Source organism: Lepidochelys olivacea, assembly GCF_965140295.1.
Source record: "Lepidochelys olivacea isolate rLepOli2 genome assembly, chromosome: 6".
Classification (NCBI taxonomy): Eukaryota; Metazoa; Chordata; order Testudines; family Cheloniidae; genus Lepidochelys; species Lepidochelys olivacea.
The window spans coordinates 108,260,120-108,283,388 of NC_140416.1; the positions used below are offsets into that span (position 1 = coordinate 108,260,120).

The 23,269-nt window shown below is 49.1% G+C and overlaps 1 protein-coding gene across 1 annotated transcript in view; it reads left to right on the top strand.

Moving 5' to 3' along the window:
• Positions 1–23,269, top strand: part of AMN (amnion associated transmembrane protein) — a 56,689-nt gene that overhangs the window by 20,681 nt on the left and 12,739 nt on the right. Inside the window, exons 4-7 of the mRNA XM_084631496.1 lie at positions 15,175–15,262; positions 17,335–17,570; positions 21,393–21,530; positions 21,779–21,887. Of these exons, the coding sequence (XP_084487622.1) occupies positions 15,175–15,262; positions 17,335–17,570; positions 21,393–21,530; positions 21,779–21,887 (571 nt within the window). The remainder of the gene's footprint in view (positions 1–15,174; positions 15,263–17,334; positions 17,571–21,392; positions 21,531–21,778; positions 21,888–23,269) is intronic.

Consider the following 23,269-nt stretch of genomic DNA (forward strand, 5'->3'; position numbering starts at 1 on the left):
GGCCCTGCCAATGCATGCATCATGATGCTAATGGGGCAGGTTCATGCTGTAGAATGCCGATTCTGGCTCGGGAAACAAGCACAGACTGGTGGGACCGCATAGTGTTGCAGGTCTGGGACGATTCCCAGTGGCTGTGAAACTTTTGCATGCGTAAGGGCACTTTCATGGAATTTTGTGATTTGCTTTCCCCTGCCCTGAAGCGCATGAATACCAAGATGAGAGCAGCCCTCACAGTCGAGAAGCGAGTGGCGATAGCCCTGTGGAAGCTTGCAATACCAGACAGCTACCGGTCAGTTGGGAATCAATTTGGAGTGGGCAAATCTACTGTTGGGGCTGCTGTGATGCAAGTAGCCCACGCAATCAAAGATCTGCTGCTATCAAGGGTAGTGACCCTGGGAAATGTGCAGGTCATAGTGGATGGCTTTGCTGCAATGGGATTCCCTAACTGTGGTGGAGCCATAGACGGAACCCATATCCCTATCTTGGCACCGGAGCACCAAGCCGCCGAATACATAAACCGCAAGGGGTACTTTTCAATAGTGCTGCAAGCTCTGGTGGATCACAAGGGACGTTTCACCAGCATCAACGTGGGATGGCCGGGAAAGGTACATGACGCTCGCATCTTCAGGAACTCTGGTCTGTTTCAAAAGCTGCAGGAAGGGACTTTATTCCCAGACCAGAAAATAACTGTTGGGGATGTTGAAATGCCTATATGTATCCTTGGGGACCCAGCCTACCCCTTAATGCCATGGCTCATGAAGCCGTACACAGGCAGCCTGGACAGTAGTCAGGAGCTGTTCAACTACAGGCTGAGCAAGTGCAGAATGGTGGTAGAATGTGCATTTGGATGTTTAAAGGTGCGCTGGTGCAGTTTACTGACTCACTTAGACCTCAGCGAAACCAATATTCTCACTGTTATTACTGCTTGCTGTGTGCTCCACAATATCTGTGAGAGTAAGGGGGAGACGTTTATGGCGGGGTGGGAGGTTGAGGCAAATCACCTGGCTGCTGGTTACGCGCAGCCAGACACCAGGGTGGTTAGAAGAGCACAGGAGGGCGCGGTACGCATCAGAGAAGCTTTGAAAACCAGTTTCATGACTGGCCAGGCTACGGTGTGAAAGTTCTGTTTGTTTCTCCTTGATGAAACCCCCCGCCCCTTGGTTCACTCTACTTCTCTGTAAGCTAACCACCCTCCCCTCCTCCCTTCAATCACCGCTTGCAGAGGCAATAAAGTCATTGTTGCTTCACATTCATGCATTCTTTCTTCATTCATCACACAAATAGGGGGATGACTACCAAGGTAGCCCAGCAGGGGTGGTGGAGGAGGGAAGGAAAATGCCACACAGCACTTTAAAAGTTTACAACTTTAAAATTTATTGAATGCCAGCCTTCTTTTTTTTGGGCAATCCTCTGTGGTGGAGTAGCTGGTTGGCCGGTGGCCCCCCCACTGCGTTCTTGGGCGTCTGGGTGTGGAGGCTATGGAACTTGGAGAGGAGGGTGGTTGGTTACACAGGGGCTGTAGTGGCAGTCTGTGCTCCAGCTGCCTTTGCTGCAGCTCAACCATACACTGGAGCATACTGGTTTGGTCCTCCAGCAGCCTCAGCATTGAATCCTGCCTCCACTCATCACGCTGCCGCCACATTTGAGCTTCAGCCCTCTCTTCAGCCCGCTACTTACTCTCTTCAGCCTGCCAGTTACTCTCTTCAGCCCGCCATCTCTCCTCCCGGTCATTTTGTGCTTTCCTGCACTCTGACATTATTTGCCTCCACGCATTCATCTGTGCTCTGTCAGTGTGGGAGGACAGCATGAGCTTGGAGAACATTTCATCACGAGTGCGTTTTTTTTTTCTTTCTAATCTTCACTAGCCTCTGGGAAGGAGAAGATCCTGTGATCATTGAAACACATGCAGCTGGTGGAGAAAAAAAAAGGGACAGCGGTATTTAAAAAGACACATTTTATAAAACAGTGGCTACACTCTTTCAGGGTAAACCTTGTTGTTAACATTACATACATAGCACATGTGCTTTCATTACAAGGTCGCATTTTGCCTCCCCCCACCTCGTGGCTACCCCCTCAACCCTCCCCCCTCCCTGTGGCTAACAGCGGGGAACATTTCTGTTTAGCCACAGGCAAACAGCCCAGCAGGAATGGGCTCCTCTGAGTGTCCCCTGAAGAAAAGCACTCTATTTCAACCAGGTGACCATGAATTATATCTCACTCTCCTGAGGATAACACAGAGAGATAAAGAACGGATGTTGTTTGAACGCCAGCAAACATACACTGCAATGCTTTGTTCTACAATGATTCCCGAGTACGTGTTACTGGCCTGGAGTGGTAAAGTGTCCTACCATGAAGGACGCAATAAGGCTGCCCTCCCCAGAAACCTTTTGCAAAGGCTTTGGGAGTATATCCAGGAGAGCCGCGAATGCCAGGGCAAAGCAATCCTTTCACATGCTTGCTTTTAAACCATGTATAGTATTTTAAAAGGTACTCTCACCGGAGGTCCCTTCTCCGCCTGCTGGGTCCAGGAGGCAGCCTTGGGTGGGTTCGGGGGGTACTGGCTCCAGGTCCAGGGTGAGAAACAGTTCCTGGCTGTCGGGAAAACTGGTTTCTCCGCTTGCTTGCTGTGAGCTATCTACAACCTCCTCCTCATCATCATCTTCGTCCTCCCCAAAACCTGCTTCCGTATTGCCGCCATCTCCATTGAAGGAGTCAAACAACACAGCTGGGGTAGTGGTGGCTGAACCCCCTAAAATGGCATGCAGCTCATCATAGAAGCGGCATGTTTGGGGCTCTGACCCGGAGCGGCCATTCACCTCTCTGGTTTTCTGGTAGGCTTGCCTCAGCTCCTTCAGTTTCACACAGCACTGCTTCGGGTCCCTGTTATGGCCTCTGTCCTTCATGCCCTGGGAGATTTTGACAAAGGTTTTGGCATTTCGAAAACTGGAACGGAATTCTGATAGCATGGATTCCTCTCCCCATACAGCGATCAGATCCTGTACCTCCCGTTTGGTCCATGCTGGAGCTCTTTTGCGATTCTGGGACTCCGTCATGGTCACCTCTGCTGATGAGCTCTGCATGGTCACCTGCAGCTTGCCACGCTGGCCAAACAGGAAATGAGATTCAAAAGTTCGCGGTTCTTTTCCTGTCTACCTGGCCAGTGCATCTGAGTTGAGAGTGCTGTCCAGAGCGGTCAAAATGGAGCACTCTGAGATAGCTCCCGGAGGCAAATACCATCGAATTGTGTCCACAGTACCCCAAATTCGAGCCGGCAAGGCCGATTTAAGCGCTAATCCACTTGTTAGGGGTGGAGTAAGGAAATCGATTTTAAGAGCCCTTTAAGTCGAAATAAAATTAAGTCGAATTTAGCAGCATTAAATCGATGTAAACCTGCACTGTGGACGGGTGCAGGTTTACATCGATTTAATGCTGCTAAATTCGACCTAAAGTCCTAGTGTAGACCAGGGCTATGTCTGCTTTTCTGAAGTCCAGGGTCCGTATTCTGCTGCTCTCCTTTCTTCCTTGTGTCAGGATCCTGAATTCGACCATCTCATGGTCACTGCCTCCCAGGTTCCCATCCACTTTAGCTTCCCCTACTAATTCTTCCCGGTTTGTGAGCAGCAGGTCAAGAAGAGCTCTGCCCCTAGTTGGGTCCTCCAGCACTTGCACTGGAAATTGTCCCCTACACTTTCCAAAAACTTCCTGGATTGTCTGTGCACCACTGTATTGCTCTCCCTGCAGATATCAGGGTGATTGAAGTCTCCCATGAGAACCAAGGCCTGCCATCTAGTAACTTCCGTTAGTTGCCAGAAGGATCCTTGACTATGATTCCTAGACCCTATGGTAATGCAAATAATATATAGTAGTAATGGTTAGTGTATGGTGCTTTTCACCTGTTGATCTTAAAGTGCTTTATGAAAGTGGGTTGATCTAAATAGCCCCATTTTACAGATGGGGAGCCACCTGTACAGTCCCATTGTCTTCCTCTTCTGCCCTCACTGACACCTGGACAAGCATGGAGCTACGCTGATAGCAACCCTTGTAGCTGCTAGCACAACCACCTCATTCCTTGCCACAGGACTAAAATTACCTATAATCCTGGTGTATCTCAGAGAGAAAAGAACAGGAAGCTGGAGTATAGGGATCATGGGGGTGGATGAATATGCCTATATAACGCAGCTCTAGAACAAAAGCTCTCTCTCATATTATTATCCAGCAGAGAGGGAATTTAAATACCTAGGATAGTTGGTTGCTGACAATGGCTGTCCTGAGATGCCTGGTTTCACACCAAAGCAGTTTGGTGCAAAATGGCAGGAGCTGACCCCAGTTCAAGATGCCAGTAAAGTTAAAAGGTAGAGTGTATAAAACTGTAATTCAACCTGTTCGAAGCAGAGCAGAGACCTGGCCCACCCCCAGCAATCTTTCCGCTCCGGAAATGACGATGTTGAGATGCATGCAGTGTCGAGATGGTCAAGTGGTTGGACACTCTGTGATAGGAAATGAAATAAGGTTGTGAGGGACCTAATGCAGGCTGCCCCAGCTGAAGAAAAGTTGAGGGAGGCTAGGCTACACTGGTATGGATGTGACCATGGCGACCTGAGAGTGATAATGGTTACGATGGCCCTTGTGATGGTCGTGGACAGAAGTCAATCAAGGGGAAAGCCAAAGACTTGGTGCGTGGATCTTAGAGAGATCAGTTTGCATGACAGCCAGGTATGTAATCATGAGTGTTAGAAAAAGGCTACAAAAGTCACTGCGCCTGAACAGGGAAATGGCAAGAAAGAAGAGATTTAGCAGAGAGGGAAAGGAACCAAGTGACCGTGGGGGTGGAGAGCTCTCACTGCGTTAGAGCAGTACAGGACCTGGGCTGGTGGTGGTGATTTTGCCTTTAGCAACCCAAAAAATTGGTGGCCACATTACAGGTATCTGTGCTTTAAAACCCACTTTCTATTAGTTTGATCAATAAATCAGTCAGCAGCTGTGGTCTTAGCAAAAGACCATCGCTTCAGCTATTGGCAATGATCCAGCTGCACTGAATCGAGATTGTGCCGTCAGGTTGTGTCAGTACAAATGACAGTCTAGAGATGGATTTCTCTGGGGAACCCTAATCATTTGCAGGTGTGCTTCTTGGAGAACAGGAACACTGCACAATCTATTGATACAGCTCAGTGCACCAGGCATCCAGGACAGTGACCAAAACAGGGAAAAGAGACCCTAACATTTATTCTAGGGCTCTTCCATCCACAGTGAACAAGGGGCCCTAGTCTCGTGATGAGAACAAGGGACTGGTAGTCAGCCCTTCTGGGTTCTAGCCTCACTTCTTCCACTGATGGGTTCTGGAACCTCAGGTAAATCATTAAGTCTTTCTGTGCCTCATGATAACCTCCTAGGGGCTGGGTTAGGAACTGCTGGGTTGATCTTTTTATTTTAAAGTAAAATCACGGGGTGAAGTGTTGGCCCCATTGAGGTCAATGGCAAAACTCCTGTTTACCTCAGTGAAGCCAGGATTTCACCCATTTTGCCTGGGATATTGGCATCTTGATTTCTAGCAGCTTGTAACAGGGTGTGCTCTTTTACCGCTTAGTTGCCTCCTAGTGGCCCATCTGGGGATTAGCCCCCCACATGGTCTGACACCCTTTCCTGTGGTCCTCAGCCTGTTGTCCCGCTCACTTGCTCCGTGGTCTCTCTCATGCACCCAGACCTGCAGTTCTTTCCTCTTTGTGGCGTAGTCTTCTGGCCAAGACACACTGAAATTCTCCCCCTTTCCAGGGTATTATCCAAACTCTCCCCAGGAGTCCCCAGATGGACTGTCCATAGCATGCCACCCCCACAGTGGCTTGTAGGGGAACTCAGGCCTGCCCTCTACACCAGCTTCTAAACCAGGGGCCTTTGACCCAGCAACTCAGGGCTTTATTCTCCCAGCCCTTACTGCTTTCCTGCACTGCCTATGACAGGCTACTACTCACCCGCCTTGTATCAGGGAGTGTGACTGCAGGGTTCCTCACTGCAGCCACCTTCTCTGTTGCCGGCTCCCTGGCTTCATAGAAGCCCTGCCTGTTTCTGCCCAGGTGAACTTCATCCCCAATTAAGCCTCATTGCGTCCTAACTCCCCTCTGGGTGAAGCCCATTCTAACTGGCCCTTCTTGCATTGGCGCCGACAGGGCTGGAGCACCCATGGAAAAAAATTATTGGCAGCCAGCTCCCCTCTCACCCTCAGTGCCTCCCGCCTGCCATCAGCTCTGCTGATGAACTCCTTCCTCTCCTTCCCAGCACCTCCCACCCACCACAATCAGCTGTTTCACGGCATGCAGGAGACTCGGGAAGGAGCGGGGACAGGGCACACTCAGGGGAGGGGGCAGAACTAGGTGGGAAGAGGTGGGATGGGAAAAGGCGGGGCAGGGGTGGGGACTTGGGAAAATGGCTGTGGGTGGGGCCTGGGGCAAAGCAAGGGCGAGAAGAGGCAGGATGGGGTGGAGACTTGGGGGAAGGGATTGGGTGGAGGCGGGGCCTGGGGCGGAGCAGGGGTTTGAGCACCCACCCGGGCTCGGAGGAAGCCAGCGCCTATGCTCTCTTACCTAGATTAATCCCTGCAGGGGTAGTGCAAGGGGAAAGCCCCATCACACAGCCATAGTAACATGCACCTTTGTTACTCTAAAGGGGTGAGTGTCTATGGGAACCCATTGAGGGCTACAGCCTGTAGGACTTGGGGCACTGACAGCATTTGCCTCTAAGCCCAGTAGTGAGTTGCCTGCTATCTAGAGGGGACTGGTGTCCCAAAGCCCTCACAGCTGCGTCCTGCAGCAGGGCTGGTTACAATACTCTTATAATGAAAGGCTACACAACCCCCTGCTTGGCAAGGCCTTCTCTCTGTGCAGTAAGTGTAGGCTGGTCAAGTGGTTAGGGCACTAGCCTGGGACCCAGCAGCCCTCGGTTCCATTCCTTGCTCCACCACCGACTTTCTGTGAGACCTTGGGATTGAGACACTGGCCTCTTGGTGGCTCAGTTCCCCATCTGTAAAATGGGGAGAATGACCCTGTCTTATCTCCCAGAGGTGCTGTGAAGCTAAATACCTCAAAGACTGTGTGGTGCTTGGATAGGACAGCAATAGGAACTGGATCAGTACCATAGAGAGCCAGGGCCATGAGATTCTCTAGGGAACTGGCTGCCGCTAGAGGCCCTGCTGCCCTTGGGAGAGTCTCAGACAGAGTCCCAGGATGTTCATTTAGCTGAACTTTGCATGGGTTGTGCAGAATTGTTGTTCAAAGTCCTCGAGTCTTAGTAGTTTCCGTTGGTTGCATCCAGACACAAATGTGGTTCCATCCCAAACTCACCAGATCATTCTGACACAGTCTGGATGACAGGAGACGGAGTGGGTGAGACCCGAAGTGCCTCTGTGGCGCTGGGATGGGGAGTTTGCATAGTGCCTGCCCACCCTTCTTTCTGGCTGCAAACAGCATGGACCAGCCCAGCTCTGAACTATGCAGCCTTCCATTTCTCAAGTGGTAACTGTTTACGTTTAGGAACCGTATTTTATTGGCTGTCCCCAGCATTGGGATTTAGCTGCCAGAACGAACGAGTTTAGGCTTGATCCTGCCCAGAGCAGGTGCAGAAGCAGCACGTTGTGCATATAAACTCAAGGGAAAGCGTGATGAGCTGACAGAGCAGGAGAACTGATCCTGCATTAATGAGACTGCTGCTGCCAAGTTGCTCCAGCCTCGCTGCAGGGGTGAGGCTTAAGGGGAAACACGAAGTTAAGCAGCTCAATCGCACGTGGAGGACTGTGCTTATTCCCAGGTCTCCTCAGACACACCCAGTCTTTGCCCACTCCTCACCTTTTATATCCTCTCGCAGGACGGGAAGGACACAAGGGATGGGTTCCACAGTGCAGTGGACCGTGCCAAGCACTTACTCTTACTTGTGCCCACTAGTAGCATTTGCTCACATGGATGGTGGAATGTGCTCCCTCCCCCCCCCCACCCCCCACTGCACATTGCACAAGGACTGACGGGACCAGTGTCCCAGTTGAACACTTCACCATGAGAGAGATCAGACTTCTCGTGTTGTTCCAGAGGGGAATGTCCAGGGCACTGGGTTTCTTAGCACTGAAGAGCACTGTGCGGAGCAAGGGAGGAGATGCAGTTCAGGAAAAGGGCTTTGTTCTCGGCTTGCCTGTAGATCTGAAGCAGGGCACGCAGCTGATCCTCAGTGCTAGTGGTTATTGGATCCTTTCTCATGCTGCACAGAGCGTGGGAAATGCTGTGTCATCTTTACATGATCTGACAGGCCGTGTCCAGTCCCCTCATTCAGTCTAGGTCATTAAGCCTTATTAAAAGGATTTCTGTTAATTTATTATTGCCTTTGGCATGCTCAGCTTAATCGTTCCATTTGGGTCCAGCCTGGGCGTAGTCATAGTAATATGATTCTACAGGGATGTCTCTCCCCTCTTGAGACCAGCAGCCAAAGCTGTTACAACCTCAAAACCTAACAGCATCTTAGTAACTGTACCAGTGTTATTCTGGGAACTGGCAGGGGCACACTGCACTGCTGCTAAGGTGGGTATTTTTGCCTCAGTGTCTACCAGGAGTGATATCCTAGCTCTACGGAAGTCAATGGGAGTTTTGTGATTGACTTCAATGGGGTCAGAATGTCACTCCAGGTTCAAACCCTATCACAGCTCCACAAAGATTCCAATAGTGGGTTGGTACAGTATTGCTCTGACGGAATGAATCTCGCCTTTCTGAGCCAGGGAGAGATCAGACGAGCTGGACCGGTCAATATCCCTCCAAACAGATAGATACACACAGGCCTCTCCTCATTCATCAGGACAACCTGCCCTCTTCCTTGTTGCAAAAGCTGCTACAAACCGTCTCTCACCTGAGGCTCTGGCTCTCCATGCCTTGTCTGAGCATAGGGAAGTGATCCATGAGCGGGGACAGAGGGGAAAGGGGCAGGTACTCTCCCTTCACAGCCAGCTCCCCATCCCCATATTACCTGAGCTTGATCATTTCTGCTCCTTCCACCTGTCACTCCCCAGATGTTCTTTCCTTTATCTCCTGGTATAACAGTGTGACCCTGAGGGTGGCTAGGCTCTGCAAAGATTTTCTTAAGGTTTTCCAACTTTTCTTTGGTATTGCTCAGTGATTTATTCATGGCCATGTGCCAGTCCTGAGTGCCAGTCCTGAGCTCCCTCTGCTGGCAGAATTGGGAAACAGCATGGGCCAGATCCAGAGCGAGTTTTAATCAGAGCAGTTCATCTCTGCTGATTTACAGCATCTGAGGATCAGGCCCCATGTGTTACTTTCCAGTGGCATCCTCTGGCCAGTTGGAGCAGCATCCCTGATGGATGATAGCAAGAGTCACATCCAGTCCTCCCCATAGGAAGCTGGTCGCCACAATGAGGAGCCAGTAGGTGAAAGGAGCCAGAGATGTTGTAGAGATCTTTGAAGATGAGCTGTACTATATATTTGCAAAGTATTATTATACGAGAGGAAAACAAGGGCTTTTTTCCCCCTTCAGCTCTGCACAAGAAAAAAAGAAAGGCCCTAGAGGCATGGTAGATAGGGGTCTGGAGCGGGCCTGAGTGTGACATTGGACTGACAGAGGGCATATGGCCTACGTGGGCTCTGGAAATGGAGGGAAGCATGCAAAGGAGCAGTGAGGACCCTGTTTTTCAGAAGTGCTCAGTTCTCATGTGTCCAGCTTTTCCAGAGCTCAGCATGGTGGGGGCATTGCGGGCGCCAAGCTCCTTGGTAAATCTGACCCATATTTAATGGCAGCTGAGTGCATTTGTAAACCAGACCCCTCTTGTGGGTGCTAAGCACTTGAAAATCTGGCCCGTAAATAGGTAGCAGGCAGTAAGCAAGAGGGCACTCTGGGAGAGTGCTACAGTGCAAGGAAAGTGCGTGTGTGTGGGCATGCGGACGGGCGTGGGTTAGGGTGTAAGTAGCAAGCCCAAGAGTGGAGGTGCAGATTTCATCCAAGCAGAAAAACTCTTGAGGCAAGTTAATCCCAGACATAACTCGAGTAAAGTCAATAGAATTGACCCAAAAATGGATTTGGCCCAGTGCCTTGTCTCTTGCTACAGTAGAGTGACCAGATAGCAAGTGTGAAAAATTAGGACACACACTTTTTTTCAGGGTGTGGTGGGGGGAGTTGCCTAAATAAAACAAATCCCCTAATAGCGGGACATCTGGTCACCCTGTCCTACTGCCAACAACCTGATCAGACCTAACTAACTCTACTACTCCTTTTGTATTAAAGCTTGTTCTCCGAACACACAGCGCTGCATCAACAGCATATTAACAAACTCCCTTGTACGCCTAAATTTCCCATTCCCCGCAGCTCCAGTTAAAGAAGGAATGAGCTAACTGCCTCTGCTCTCCCCACACGGGGAAGCCTGCCTGTGTGTAAGCAAGTGCTTTGGCACATTGCTACCACCTTCAGGAAGGAACTGGCAAGCACACACAAGGACAGATTTGTAAATAGAGGTGAAGGAATTAGGCGGATGACAGTGAAATCTGCTGTTTTAGAACTTTAATTATTGTGGTGGCTTAACTTAACGAGTCACTCGATGATACTGTAGTGCTGCTTTTTAGATGCAGCCCTGAAATGTCAGCTAAGGACTTGATGCTGGGACAGTACAGTATATCACAAATCAGCACATAGCCTTGACTGCTAACTAGCTGCTTGCAGAGCTCACACGTGCTTGTAGCACTGCAGAGCCCAGTGTTCTGGTGCAGTCACTGAGTTACGAACAGGGAAAGCTGGCACAAACTAGACAAAGCAAAAATGATCATAGTTTGGCTCAGTGAATGAAAATAAAGATGATGGAATGGTCTGCTGTAATGATGAGCTTTGCTCTTTTGGGTGAGCAAAGGACGTTTGACATTTTCCCCTGCACTGATGATTATGACACATCAGTCACGCTGCCATTGCTGATCAACATGCTGTAACCCTCATTAATCAGCTGGACCTTTAAAGCAACATCATCTGGTTATAAGCCATGCATTTTAAAAGACGCATTCCCATGTCTGTGTCATTAGTAGAACCTTAGATTATTAAAATGGACCTAATTCTAAAGGTAGAATTAGATTCTCATCATTTCAGCTGCTTGTTCACACACACACACACACACACACCGCTCCCCATTTCTGAAAACAGGCTAGTCAATTTCATTTTTGCTTATGAACAGATTCTAGTGGGTTTGCCTTCCTGGTTCTCAGGTACTAGCACTGTGCTGCAATACTTAGGTTACAGAGGTGTCTCTATATCCATACATGCAGCCCTAAAACTGTTTTTAGTTGATACTTTCCAAAAGTCCTGAAAACATGTCAGTTGTCGTTACATTTCGTCATAGAGACCAAAGAAATAAGTTATTGAACAATAGCCGAGAAGAAAAAATGCTAATACTAAAAATACTAATGCTCTCAGTGTCGTGCTGGCCCCCAAGTACTCTTTGGCGGAAACAGAGGGCAGCTGAAATCACCAGTTTATTGGAGCCAGTCCTTTGGCACACGTCACTGCTCAGTTCAAAATGGACCTGGGAAGGAGCCTGGTTTATAGGCAATTTCTATACCAAACCCCACCGTGCAGAGAAAGTGGTTTCCAAATGGAAACTCCCATTCTGTCCTCTGCAGTTAGCTCTGGTGAATGGTTCTTCCTGTGGTGTGATTGACCCTTTTCTGAGCTGCCTTCTGATAGTGGCCACGTAAAGGAGAACTTGCTTAGGCCCCCAGTCCTACAAACACTTGTGCACGTGCTTTACATTAAGTCTGTGAGTAGTTCCAGTGGGACACCTCATGATTAACATTAAGCACCTGTGTGTTTCAAGGATCAGGGCCCTGGCGCCGGACATTGGCAATGCAAGCGCCTATCATCAGAGATTGCTGCTATGATACTAACGGGAATATACAAGGAAGAAAAGCTTCCTTTTGCTCTTCAGGATTTTATAGAACACGTGACTCCTTCCACCAGCTCTCACATTTCCATTTAACATCAGGTCTAGGGTTTATAGTACTGAGCCTGTCCAGACTTTGTAAGCATCATCCTGAGGTGGTAAATGATTGTACATTCCATCAATACTTCTCTGGTTTCCCTATCAGTGTCTGCAGGGATGCCTCACTCCCCTGGCTTTGACAATTCCACCCTATATTTTTAGCCTGCATGGCCAGGGGTGTTGCTAGAGTTCTATAAAGCGCTACCGTCCCTCCAAGGAGCATGGGACACACTGTCTCTACAACGTCCGCAGGCTCTGCCAGCCCCAGTGCTGAAGACCCCATCTTGAATCCCTCATGAGAAGAAGGCGTTGTGGTCTCAATAGGTCCCTAGGCCAACCTTTGCACATGCGCACACAAGCTCATGGAGGACATATATTTAGGGTGACCAGCGGGAAAGTGTGAAAAATCGGGATGGAGGTGGGGAGTAATAGGTGCCTATATAAGAAAAAGCCCCCCAAATCGGGACTGTCCCTATAAAATCGGGACATTTTCCAGTGTAGATATGGTAGCCAGAGCATCTCCACCCTGCGCTTTCCAAACTCTGTATTTAGCAGAATGGATGCAGCTGACTGTTGATCTCCAGGTCTTCCCTGGGGCATAATAAATGTGCAAGCTGCTCACAGTTTGTTGGGGTTTCCTGGAGCAGGGTTAATACTACAACAAAACTTAGTAAGCGTTTGTTTAAATGTTGTGTTAGTGACATTTTTGCCTTGATCTTGTGAACGTTCATGGCACATGAACTTTTGGGCAGGAAAGTTCAGTGCAAACCATGGATTCTAAGTGAATATTGAAGAGTATTCAGGAACCTCACATTCGTACTCACGAGCAGGAGCACTGGAAATGAACCACTTCTTAAAACATCAAATACACTGGGGAAAATCCCAACCTGTTCATGGGCGATTCATGAATGGAAAATGAGGTGACTTGTTTTTTTAAAAAATTATGTGTTATGAATGAGTCACGTGGCTGTTGTTTACTAATCCCTCCCGCCTTGTCTGCACTAAGGAGTATCCTGGGTTCAGCCATCGTGGGCTGGTTATGAGAGTAGTTGCACCAGCGCTTGGGCCAGTAGTTGCACCAGTTTTGGGCCCCACACTTCAAGAAGGATGTGGATAAATTGGAGAGAGTCCAGCGAAGGGCAACAAAAATGATTAGGGGACTGGAACACATGACTTATGAGGAGAGGCTGAGGGAGCTGGGATTGTTTAGCCTGCAGAAGAGAAGAATGAGGGGGGATTTGATAGCTGCTTTCAATTACCTGAAAGGGGGTTCCAAAGAGGATGGCTCTAGACTGTTCTCAATGGTAGCAGATGACAGAACGAGGAGTAATGGTCTCAAGTTGCAGTGGGGGAGGTTTAGATTGGATATTAGGAAAAACTTTTTCACTAAGAGGGTGGTGAAACACTGGAATGCGTTACCTAGGGAGGTGGTAGAATCTCCTTCCTTAGAGGTTTTTAAGGTCAGGCTTGACAAAGCCCTGGCTGGGATGATTTAACTGGGAATTGGTCCTGCTTTGAGCAGGGGGTTGGACTAGATGACCTTCTGGGGTCCCTTCCAACCCTGATATTCTATGATTCTATGATTGGGGCTAGGAACACAGTGGAATCCACAGCCCTGGGTTAGGTGCCCAGGCTCCCCATACAATGCAAGGGGAGAGAGAGGCATCTAAGAAAGGGATTCTCAGAAGCCAACAAAGCTGAATGAGGACCTGCCCAAGCTAGGCTGGTGTGAAATGGAAAGGAAAGGGGTGGGGCTTAGGGCCTAGATTTGCAAAGGGACTTAGGCGTCTGACTCCTATTGGTCTGGACCTCAGGCACCAGACTGACAGCTGGAGGAGGATGCCTAGTACCTCTGCTTGGTGTCTCTCAGTCCCTTCTCTTGCAGCTATTTCACTCTGTAGAAAGAATGAGAGAAACACACACAAAGTGAGAGTGACTCTCTCACGCAGTGCTCAGGGCACTCACCTGGCATGGGGGAGAGTCAGGGTCGAGTCCCTGCACCAGGAAACTTTTAGTTATTATACAAAGGGGAACAGGTTCAACAGAAGCCATTGAGAGAGACCCACCCCCAGAGCCTGGTGGTCAGACCACTTACTTGAGAGTCCTGGGGTCAAGTCCCTGCCCTATATCAGGCAAAACAGAGATTCAAACGTGTGTCTCCACATCCTCTGTAAGCACCCCCCCTCCCCCGAAAATTCCTAACCAGCTCAGTCCTGGCCTCCTCCTTCTGTGGGGAGTAGGCATGCTCAGAGCACTCCTACTGGATCAGGCTTGACAGGCAAGCTAGGCCTTGGCTGGGAAACCCGCCCGAGGCCTTGCCATGAGTGAGGACTCTGAGCGGATCGTTAGCTGTGGGGCAGCGTCAGGATGTAGGTGGCTTTGCATATGCCTGCGAGCAGAAAGCTACACCCAGTACAAGCAGGGGGAAGCCTTGCCTAGCTCAATCAGTGCAAACACTGCTAGTCTAACGACTGGCCAGCGATGGCTGAGCCAGGGCTACTTCTGGGTATAGGCAAGGCCCGAGTTGGGGAAGGGAAGGAATTCTATAACCCAGTGCCAAAAGGGGAGGAATTGTATGGCCTAGGGCAAAAGCCTGAATAATAAACACACCATGGCCTGATTCTGAACCCCCCCAAGCCCAGTGGTGGCCAAGGAGAGAGGAGGCTGTGCAGTCCTTTGTGAGCTCAGGCCAGGGGCAGTGACTGGCGAGGAATGCTGGGAAGCCAGCCCCTCCAGTCGCAAAATGCTCAGCTGCTGAGAGGCTGTGCAGCCAAGCCGTGTTCCCGTGAAGAAGCAGACCCAGCCTTCTCCTTTCACACAGAGACAAATGGGGAAGACTAGCGCGGTTTTGCACCATGGAGAGACAGTGTGTTAAGATGTGGGGTAATTTTTGCTTGCTTCACATCTGCACTCACTTTACCGGCTTCGTAGTTATGGCAAGGTAAAATAAAGCATCTCTCCGTAGTGTAGTGTCTCGGCTTGTAAAATGGAGGTGCTGGTATGTCCCTACGACCCTGGGTGCTCAGTGTCGGTGTGGAGAGAGACTGCTTTGTGTTTGTATAACACGTTGGCAATGGCATGCGGCATAGAGCTTTGAAGAATTAGCATCATTATTTGATCATAAGCATGTCTGGCTGGGAGGCGGGCCGAGCACTAACCCTTTGAATCCCTTTGTTTAGTACCTTCCTTTGAATGGAGAGTTCATTATGGCGCCTGGTGCAGGATTTGCAGCTTTTGATGGCAGCTGGGATCCAGGCTGTGACACAGGTATCATGTGCCCAATCCGCTTTGATTAGCCATGTAAATTCAACACAAAGACGTCCGGGTGGGCTTTAATTATGGGAAATACAACGAAATAAAGAATTGCTTTGGAACCTCTGCCTTTGCCCCGGCGCCCTTCTCCATGGGCCAGTAGACTGCACTAGAATTGCTCTGGGGTGCAGCTATGTCACTGTCGTGCCGCGAGTGCAAAGGCTCTCTGCCGATGGGCGAGAGCTCTCCAGTCGGCACAATAACTCCACCGCCGCTAGAAGCGGGCGCTGTGTTGGCGGGAGAAGCTCTCCCACCAACATAGCGCGGTCTACGCTGGGGCTTCGGTGGGTGTAATGTACGTGGCTCAAGGGTGGGGCTTATTCACACCCATGAGTGACATAAGTTATACCGAAGTAAGTGCTAGGGTAGACCAGGGCCAGGTCAGGCCTTTTTCATTAGATCACCTGCCTTCTAACAAAGGTCGGAGAAGACTTTGAAGGGAAGGCTTAAAAACAGGGAGGGTGTTGTATGTATTTTCCACCTATTTATTACACATGGGGCCCAAATCAAAGTCCCCATTCTCAACACTTCCAGACTTTGAAAAAATAGGTTGGTTGCGAATTTACACCTGCCCCCCTTGTTATAATGAGCTGAACCACTCCCACTAGGGGGAGATAGCTATCCGGCCCATCTCCTATTTGTGCATTTCAGTAATAAAGTATCATCTAGCCCCCATGTTAATCTCAAATTCACATCCCAAGTGTCTGTAGGCTGTTGAGCAGGTTCTGTTTTAGGAGTGGCTGCTAATATGTGACTGGATCCTGAGGTTCTTAACTCAGTTCGCACTGAGGCCAGGTCCTCTATGAGTTTTTCCCATATTTTACAGCCAAAAAAATACTTTCAGTCTAAAGTGACATTTCATTTAGAGTCAGAAAAACAAGAAAAGAATCAAGGAGTCGCCATGAGAGAGCAGAGTGTGTGTCTTCACTGTGATTGGCTGTAGCAACACTGAGACCAAAATGGCAGCATGTCTCTGCACACTGGCCACGTTTCTAAAGACTTACAGGTGCTGAGCACAGAGAACAAAGGCAAACAGATTCAAACTACATTCTCATTAACTTCATTGAGAGTTCTCTTCGTGGAAAAATGGAGAAGGGATTTCAGCTTTGGGCCTATCCAGATTCAGTGCCAGCAGTCTCAAGGGTAATGTTAACAGGGCAAGTGCAGGTGCAATTTTTCAACTTTTTGTTGCTTAATCTGTGTTATGATTATATCCAAGGCCACCTCCGTTTTGAGCTAGTCTTACATTCTGCAGCATTGTCGCTGGATGCTGGGGCGCTCCACTGAAGCCAGCTGGAAATTCTGTGGCAGCTTCACTTAAAATACAATTTGTTTTAATGAACTAAATACAAATATCTAAACCAGACAGTGAGTAGCCCCTGTGTAGTTTATTTGGATATCAATTCAGCTAGGGAAATGCGAGAGGCAGTTTGGGACTGTGAGAACAGCAGAATTTGCCTGCTGTTACTACTAAAAATGATCAGCCATGAAATAGTTAATTTTGTGTCAGTTGCCATCTTTAGGTTTCAGAGTTAACCCACTGAGCTTAATGGGGCAGGTCACACCTCTCAGAGCTCTTGTTTCAGGCTATCTGCAGACTCAGACAGACATTATTTCATCTGTTGCAATCAGTTGATCTTGTAAAGGTTTTCTCCAGACCCCTAAAAGCTGGAAACATAAAAAGGAAACTGAGATTCAGATGCACCAGTCTGATGCAAGAGGTGGATTCCATGGGAAACTCGATAGCTTCAGCATCCTGGAATACATGAGTCCTGACTACAGAAGCCACCTGTCTGGCTTTGCAAAGCACAGACAAGTCTCCAGGCAGTGAGTGCTGCTGTTATCCTGGGGAGGATGAGCAGAGAGTAGATTTTAACTCCTGTTAAATGCTATTAGCTCCTTCACTTCAATCCCGGCATTCTTGCTATTTAGATTGATGAGAGAATTGGAAGAGAGAATTTAGATCGATGAGAGAATCAGGGCAGAGAGACTCCAGCTCTCACCTTACCCCTTGTCTTTCTTCCCAGCTTCAGCTGTCTCGTTCACTGATGCTGAGAAGTATAAGTGGCATGACCCTGCACTATGGCATGCTGCAACCTCCTTGGAGGACCTAGACCAGGGCAAGTACATCTTTGCAGTGGATGAAGAACGTGTCCCGTGCCAGTACGATGATGTTATCTTTCAGCCTGAAACCTCCTTTCGAGTAAACATCGACTCATCTGAGCAAATGATTCATCTCCGAAGCATCTCCATAATGGGACAGGTAAAGTGGAACATTTGAGAAACAAAACAAAACGCAATCACACTTCACCACCTCCCCTGCGGCACCCACAAAGTAGGTCATGAGAACAAAAAGTGCAGTGACACTTGCTGTGTGTATCAGTATGGTTCACTTACAGGCATTTGTTCAGCACTAGGCATGAGCTTGACTTTAGTGTGCACCGTGGTGCCAGATTTCCAGAAAGGCTTCAACCGTGTGCACCACAGTTGTAAGCACAGGTTTGGCTCGTGCATGTGCAAAAAATCTGATTTGTGCATGCAAACTGCGTGGGACCCCACAACCAAGGGAGTCAGGCACTGATTGCCCCATCTGGGGCATGCAAAAGCAATTTTCAACTCCACTGACTTTCTTGACATGACAAGCCATTCAAGTGTTGTTGAAGTATAAATAAGAGACAGACCGTCTCAGGTGTCTCTCAGAGGAAAGTATATGGTTGTCTGGGGGGGAGGGGGAGTCCTACTGTTTTGGGGGGTTGATCTCCTCTGTTCATTTGTCTTGTTGCTGTCCAGTCCTGATTGGGTGGCAATGGTTATTACCCTACCATCTCTGCTGTCTCTTGCCCAAGTCAGAGTTCTTATGTGATTTAAATATGGGTGTGCAAAACTCTGCATGCAATTTTGGAGGCTGCTGTGGTAAAATAGGGCCGGACTGTGTCTAAATCAAACAAAGGAGAAACGTGACCGTTCTGCTTTCAAATGCTGTGTCCCTGGAGAGCTTGGGGAAATTTCAGACTGGGTTCCAATGTAAATGAAGGTTCTGAGGCTGGGAAAACTCTGTTTGAAGAAAGTCTGGTCCTTGATTAGCTTGTTCATTTGAATCCATGTGTTGGGAAGCATTTCAGTAAAATTAGGCCAAGACTTTCCAAAGTGACCCAGGACTTTGGGTGCTGAACCTGAGACACATTCCAGCGGTCTGTTTGTCACAAAGTGCTGAGCACTCACCCTCTGGTGATCAGCCCCCTTTGAGGTGTCTCCAAATGGTGCCCAGAATCACCAGGCCCTTCTGCAAGTTTGGCCTCAACTTTTCTTGTTAAATAAAAATGGCCATTGTCACAAAAGTTGCACAGTGGTTTATTAAGACTGGCCCCTTCCTCTCCTCCCAGGTTCAGCTCATTGCTTTAGTCACGTCATGTGCAATACTGAGATGGGCATGAACAACAACCCCAGATCCAAACAGCTCCTAACTTTGGGATCCAAACTGTGCAGCAGGGTTCCAACTTGGTAATGGGACAAGCTGAGATCCAGGGGGTTCTGACCACTGGGAATGCTTGTACTGGGAGCCAGACTTTGCACCTCATGTCCCACTCTACTGCAGATGATATATGTATCTGGCTCCTGTGACCACAGTAAGTGAGCATGTCACAACACCCTGGGAGTGGGGAAGAGCTCTTGGCAGACAGGGAACTGATGCATAGGAGGCTAAGTGATTTGCCCAAGGTCACATGGGAAGCCAGTGGCAGAGCAGGGAATTGAACGCAGGTCTCCTGGGTTCTAGGCTAGTACCCTAACAACTGACCATCCTTCCTCTCTGTCAGATATATACATGACACACAGCTGAATTGGCCTGGGAAATTTTGTCTGTGTTTCTTGGCCTGTAAGAGCCTGAATGGTGGGACCTTCAGGGCCAGACTGTTGGGGAGGAAGATGTGGCTGGAAGGGCATTCGTACTCATTTCCCCAGGGCTGCTGCCACCTATTGTGGGCTTGCTGCTGTTTTTCTAGTTGGTAGTTTTCAAATAGCGCCTTGGGGCACTGGAGCTTGGGAGGCCAAATAAATCCAGGAATAAACAATGCCCTCTGCTTCCCTGGCTGCTCCATTCCTAGACTCACCTCTGCACTTGCTGGGCTCTGGGGCTCTGTATTGTGGCTCAGGCAGGTTTTCACCATGCAGGACCTCTAGCTTGGTTAGAAATGAGGATTTTAATGAGCCCTTCGGAGGATAATGGTACTGCTAGAGGGAATATATGGAGGCTACATGCCACCGCATTGAAGACACAGCCATGCAGTTCCTTTTTCCTCCTGAGAGCCCTCCTCAGCCCTGAGCTGTGTATCCCATGTCGTGGCTTCACCTTCCAGCCCTGGCTCAGTGCCCCTCTTGAGTGGGTTGGAGGGTAATTGCAGAGACGCTCGCAGCCTGCCCTGTGCCTCTGCCCAGGGACTAACCATATGGCCACTGCAGCACCTGGTGATCTGAGGAGTTAACAGCGGTCTCTGAAACAGCAGGCACTGGTTACGCCCTGAAGCAGGAGACGTAGCTGGGTGTCTCAGTGGTTGTTATTATTTGCGTTGTGATCGTGCCCAGGAGTCCCCTCATCCTCCCCGTACTCGGAGCTGAACAAACACAGTAATGAAGACAGTCCGTGCCCCACACAGCATGTAACTGCGTGATCCAGTACGGGACTTCCCTGGGCCCTGCTCAGAGTTCTGGATCCAAACTTTCCTGCGTCGGGGGCGTTTGTGCTGTAGCTGGGGTTTGGTTGGAGCCAGCTCTAGCCCCTATGTTCCACAGCGCTGTGTGTGCGACAACTCTGGCCAGAGTCGGGGAACTGACATTATAGAAATGACATAGAGGTGTTCATCTTTACTGTTCCTCAGTGACCTTCCAGACCAAATCCTCTCAGTGTGACAGGGCCTTGTTCATTCACAATGAGGAGGCGACATGCCTTCAAGTTTGTAATGTAATGCACAGCCTGAGAGAGAGGCTGAGAAGTTGGTTTCTCTCACTGGTTGGCTGGGCGGTGTGGATGGGGTACCAAAGGGTGGGGTTTTCACCACAATGTTCTAGACCGGTCTCCTGGTTTGGCCTCATCCAGACTGGGGGCCATGCAGTGTCAACCAGCAGAGTCGATGAAAGTGTTCAAACCGAGCTCACATGGAATAACTTGGTTCCCAGCCCTGTGTTGACAGGACCCTAGACCTGGATCCACCTAGCGTGCTCCCACCCACACCAGTGGCAAAGCTCCCATTCACTCCCAAGACAGCAGTGTCAGGATTAAAAGGAAGAGTGATGTAGGGTAAAAAGATGCCCATCAGCTGCTTCTACGCCTCTTTGCAAGGTGACATGCAAAGACTAGTCTGTGTATCCACTCCCACACCCCCATTTAGGCATGGGGTATTAAGAAGGTCTGATTATTTTCCTCTTGCTTTTACCTTAGGGTTTGTGTCCCCTGTTTTTCCTGGAAGTGTCAGGGTGTCACAAATGTTTCTTTGGAAGCCTGTGTGGATGCATGGGAAATTAATAGGAGTAAAAGCAGAGGAGCTACACGGGGCAGGGATTTTTAGTCAGACTGTTTAGTACACTCTGGTTCACTGCTAACCGTGAGGTAACTGAAATGCCTGACAGACAAGCCTGAGATAAAAGATTTGTGTTAAAGAATCCACATCTCTAGCCCTGCTGTTACAGGCGGATAGATCTTCAGTCTGGTTCTCGGCTCCTCTAAGCAGACTCCCAGTACAAAGAGGGAAAAGAAACCCCAGAGTCCTGGTAATTCTCAGCTTAAAAAGAAAGAAACAAATAAAAAACCCAGCCCATATTGTTGCTTTTTACTGTTTTTTTTTAGTTTGGGAAAGCCTTTCAGGCCTTTGTAGGCTCCATAAAGAAGGGGAGGTGGGCACTGTCCCATTATTTTCCCTTGCCAACACACCTTGAAGGGGATGTCCCAAGGCCTAGTACTTCCGCCTTTGAGGGCAGGTGGGCTAAGTGACCGCTCTGTCGACAAGGCCGGAGCTGCCACATCTTACACTCCGTAGTCTCAGCTGGTAAGAAATGTTGATCTATTTTTTAATCTTTCTGGGTTGGGAGCTAGAAGTTCACCAGTGACGTGGCCTTAGCTGAGTACATGCCGACCAGCTCAGCCAAGCTGCAGTTCCACGGCAACGGGACCTTCCAGGTGACAAATGCCGGGTGTCCGGACAAATCGGGCTGTGAGTGTGGAAATGCTGGGGTGAGTTCTTCAACTGGAATTAAACAAACTGTTCTCTGGGATCTTTTAGCTCCCACAAGTCACAACTCCTGGGTGGGCTCTTCATGGCCTCAGGATGCGGACAGGAAGTCAGGGAACATGCCAGCACTATGCTCAGACAGGGCAGTGCAATCTCATTGGTGTTTGTAAAACTGAACAGAAAAGCAGAGCAGGAGCAGCTCTCTAGCCAGGGGTGGATCAGAGGAACTTACCCTGTGTTTTCATTTAAGAAACATCGACAGATCTGCGCTGCCTTGCTCGGGGATTCTGGGACTCGGTGCCCAGCGCTTGCATGCAAGGACCCCTTCCAGCCAGTCGGACACTGCTGTGAAATATGCGGTGAGTGCAGAATGGGGATTAATTCCTGTAAACAGGCATGGGCATGCTGGCCTTCTGGCATAGCTTTATTGTATCTATTTCCTTGGTATTAGGCCTTGAATGCCCTTCTGGAGTTGAATCTTGTGGTTGTCATCTTTACTTTGGGAATGCCAACAATTGACTGACTGCTGTTTGAGTGGTGCGGGGTCTGGTCAGTGGGAAGGTCAGAGCTTTTGGACGGAACCTCGGAGGCTTGAGTTGGTATAAAAATAATTAAACATGCTGGGGACTCTGCAAGTATCGAGACTCAGGCTTAATAATTTAGGGCCTGATCCAAAGTCCAGTGAAATCGGTGGGAAAACTCCTGTTAACTCAGTGGACTCTAGACTCACTTTGGCTGGACTTTCTGAAGCTGAGGAATAACCCATACTCCGCCTGCTGAGCCCTTCTGGTTTTTCTCTGTGGGGTTTTGATCAACCCCCCATATCAGCATGGTGGCATCAAGAGAAAGGTCTTTTACATAGTGTTCTATCTACCGCTCCTCCCCCAGTGGTAAGTATTTTATATTGATGATATCCAAGCAGGACAGCTTCCAATAGCACGTCAGCTGTGGTAGAATTTGGTTCCTTTGGGGTTTAGACTGTCCAAATCCCTGCCAGAATTGAAACCGTACGTGTTTCTTAGCTTGGTTCTGGTTTAGCCAGCACTTTGTTGGCTCGAATAGCAATGTATGATGAAGAAGTACAAAGGATTCATTGATCGAACAAACCCCTGAACTGTCCTGATTCTGCATCCGACTTTCTCCTTGTTCCTGCTCTAGGGGCACCTCTACCTCCCTATGAAGTGAGATTAAAAGACACAGGAAAAGGATTTTAGAGTTAAAGCTCTGAGCCCCTCAATGGAGCTTTGTACAGGGATCACCTTGCAGGATGGGGACCCAAGCTCACGGGATGATTGTAGGAAACAATGCTCAGTGCTTCCTTTAGTGCCATCAGATCTTAAATGCACAACATAAATATTAACTATTCATCAAACAGCCCCGCTGCGGTTGGTAGCTATTTATTATCCCCATTTCACAGATGGGGAAACTGAGGCACAGGGGCTGGCTTCAGAGGAAGGGATTCAGCACCTCTGAAAATTAGGCTCCTTTTGCTTAAGGCCTAAAGGTTGGCCTTAGGGACTTGTCCAAGGAAGTCAGTGTCAGGATCCTCTAGCAGTGGGTTCAAATCAACCCCACCACCTCTTCCCACCCCTGCACTGTGCCTCAAATGCCTGTCTCTGGAGTCTGAGTTATGCAGAGCGCTGAGTTATATTTCTGTCTCTCTGAATCATTATCATCCCTTTCTGGAGTCTATCTTGGATTGCAGCCTTTTGTCCCTGTCTGATTTTTCCGAGCCCTGCCC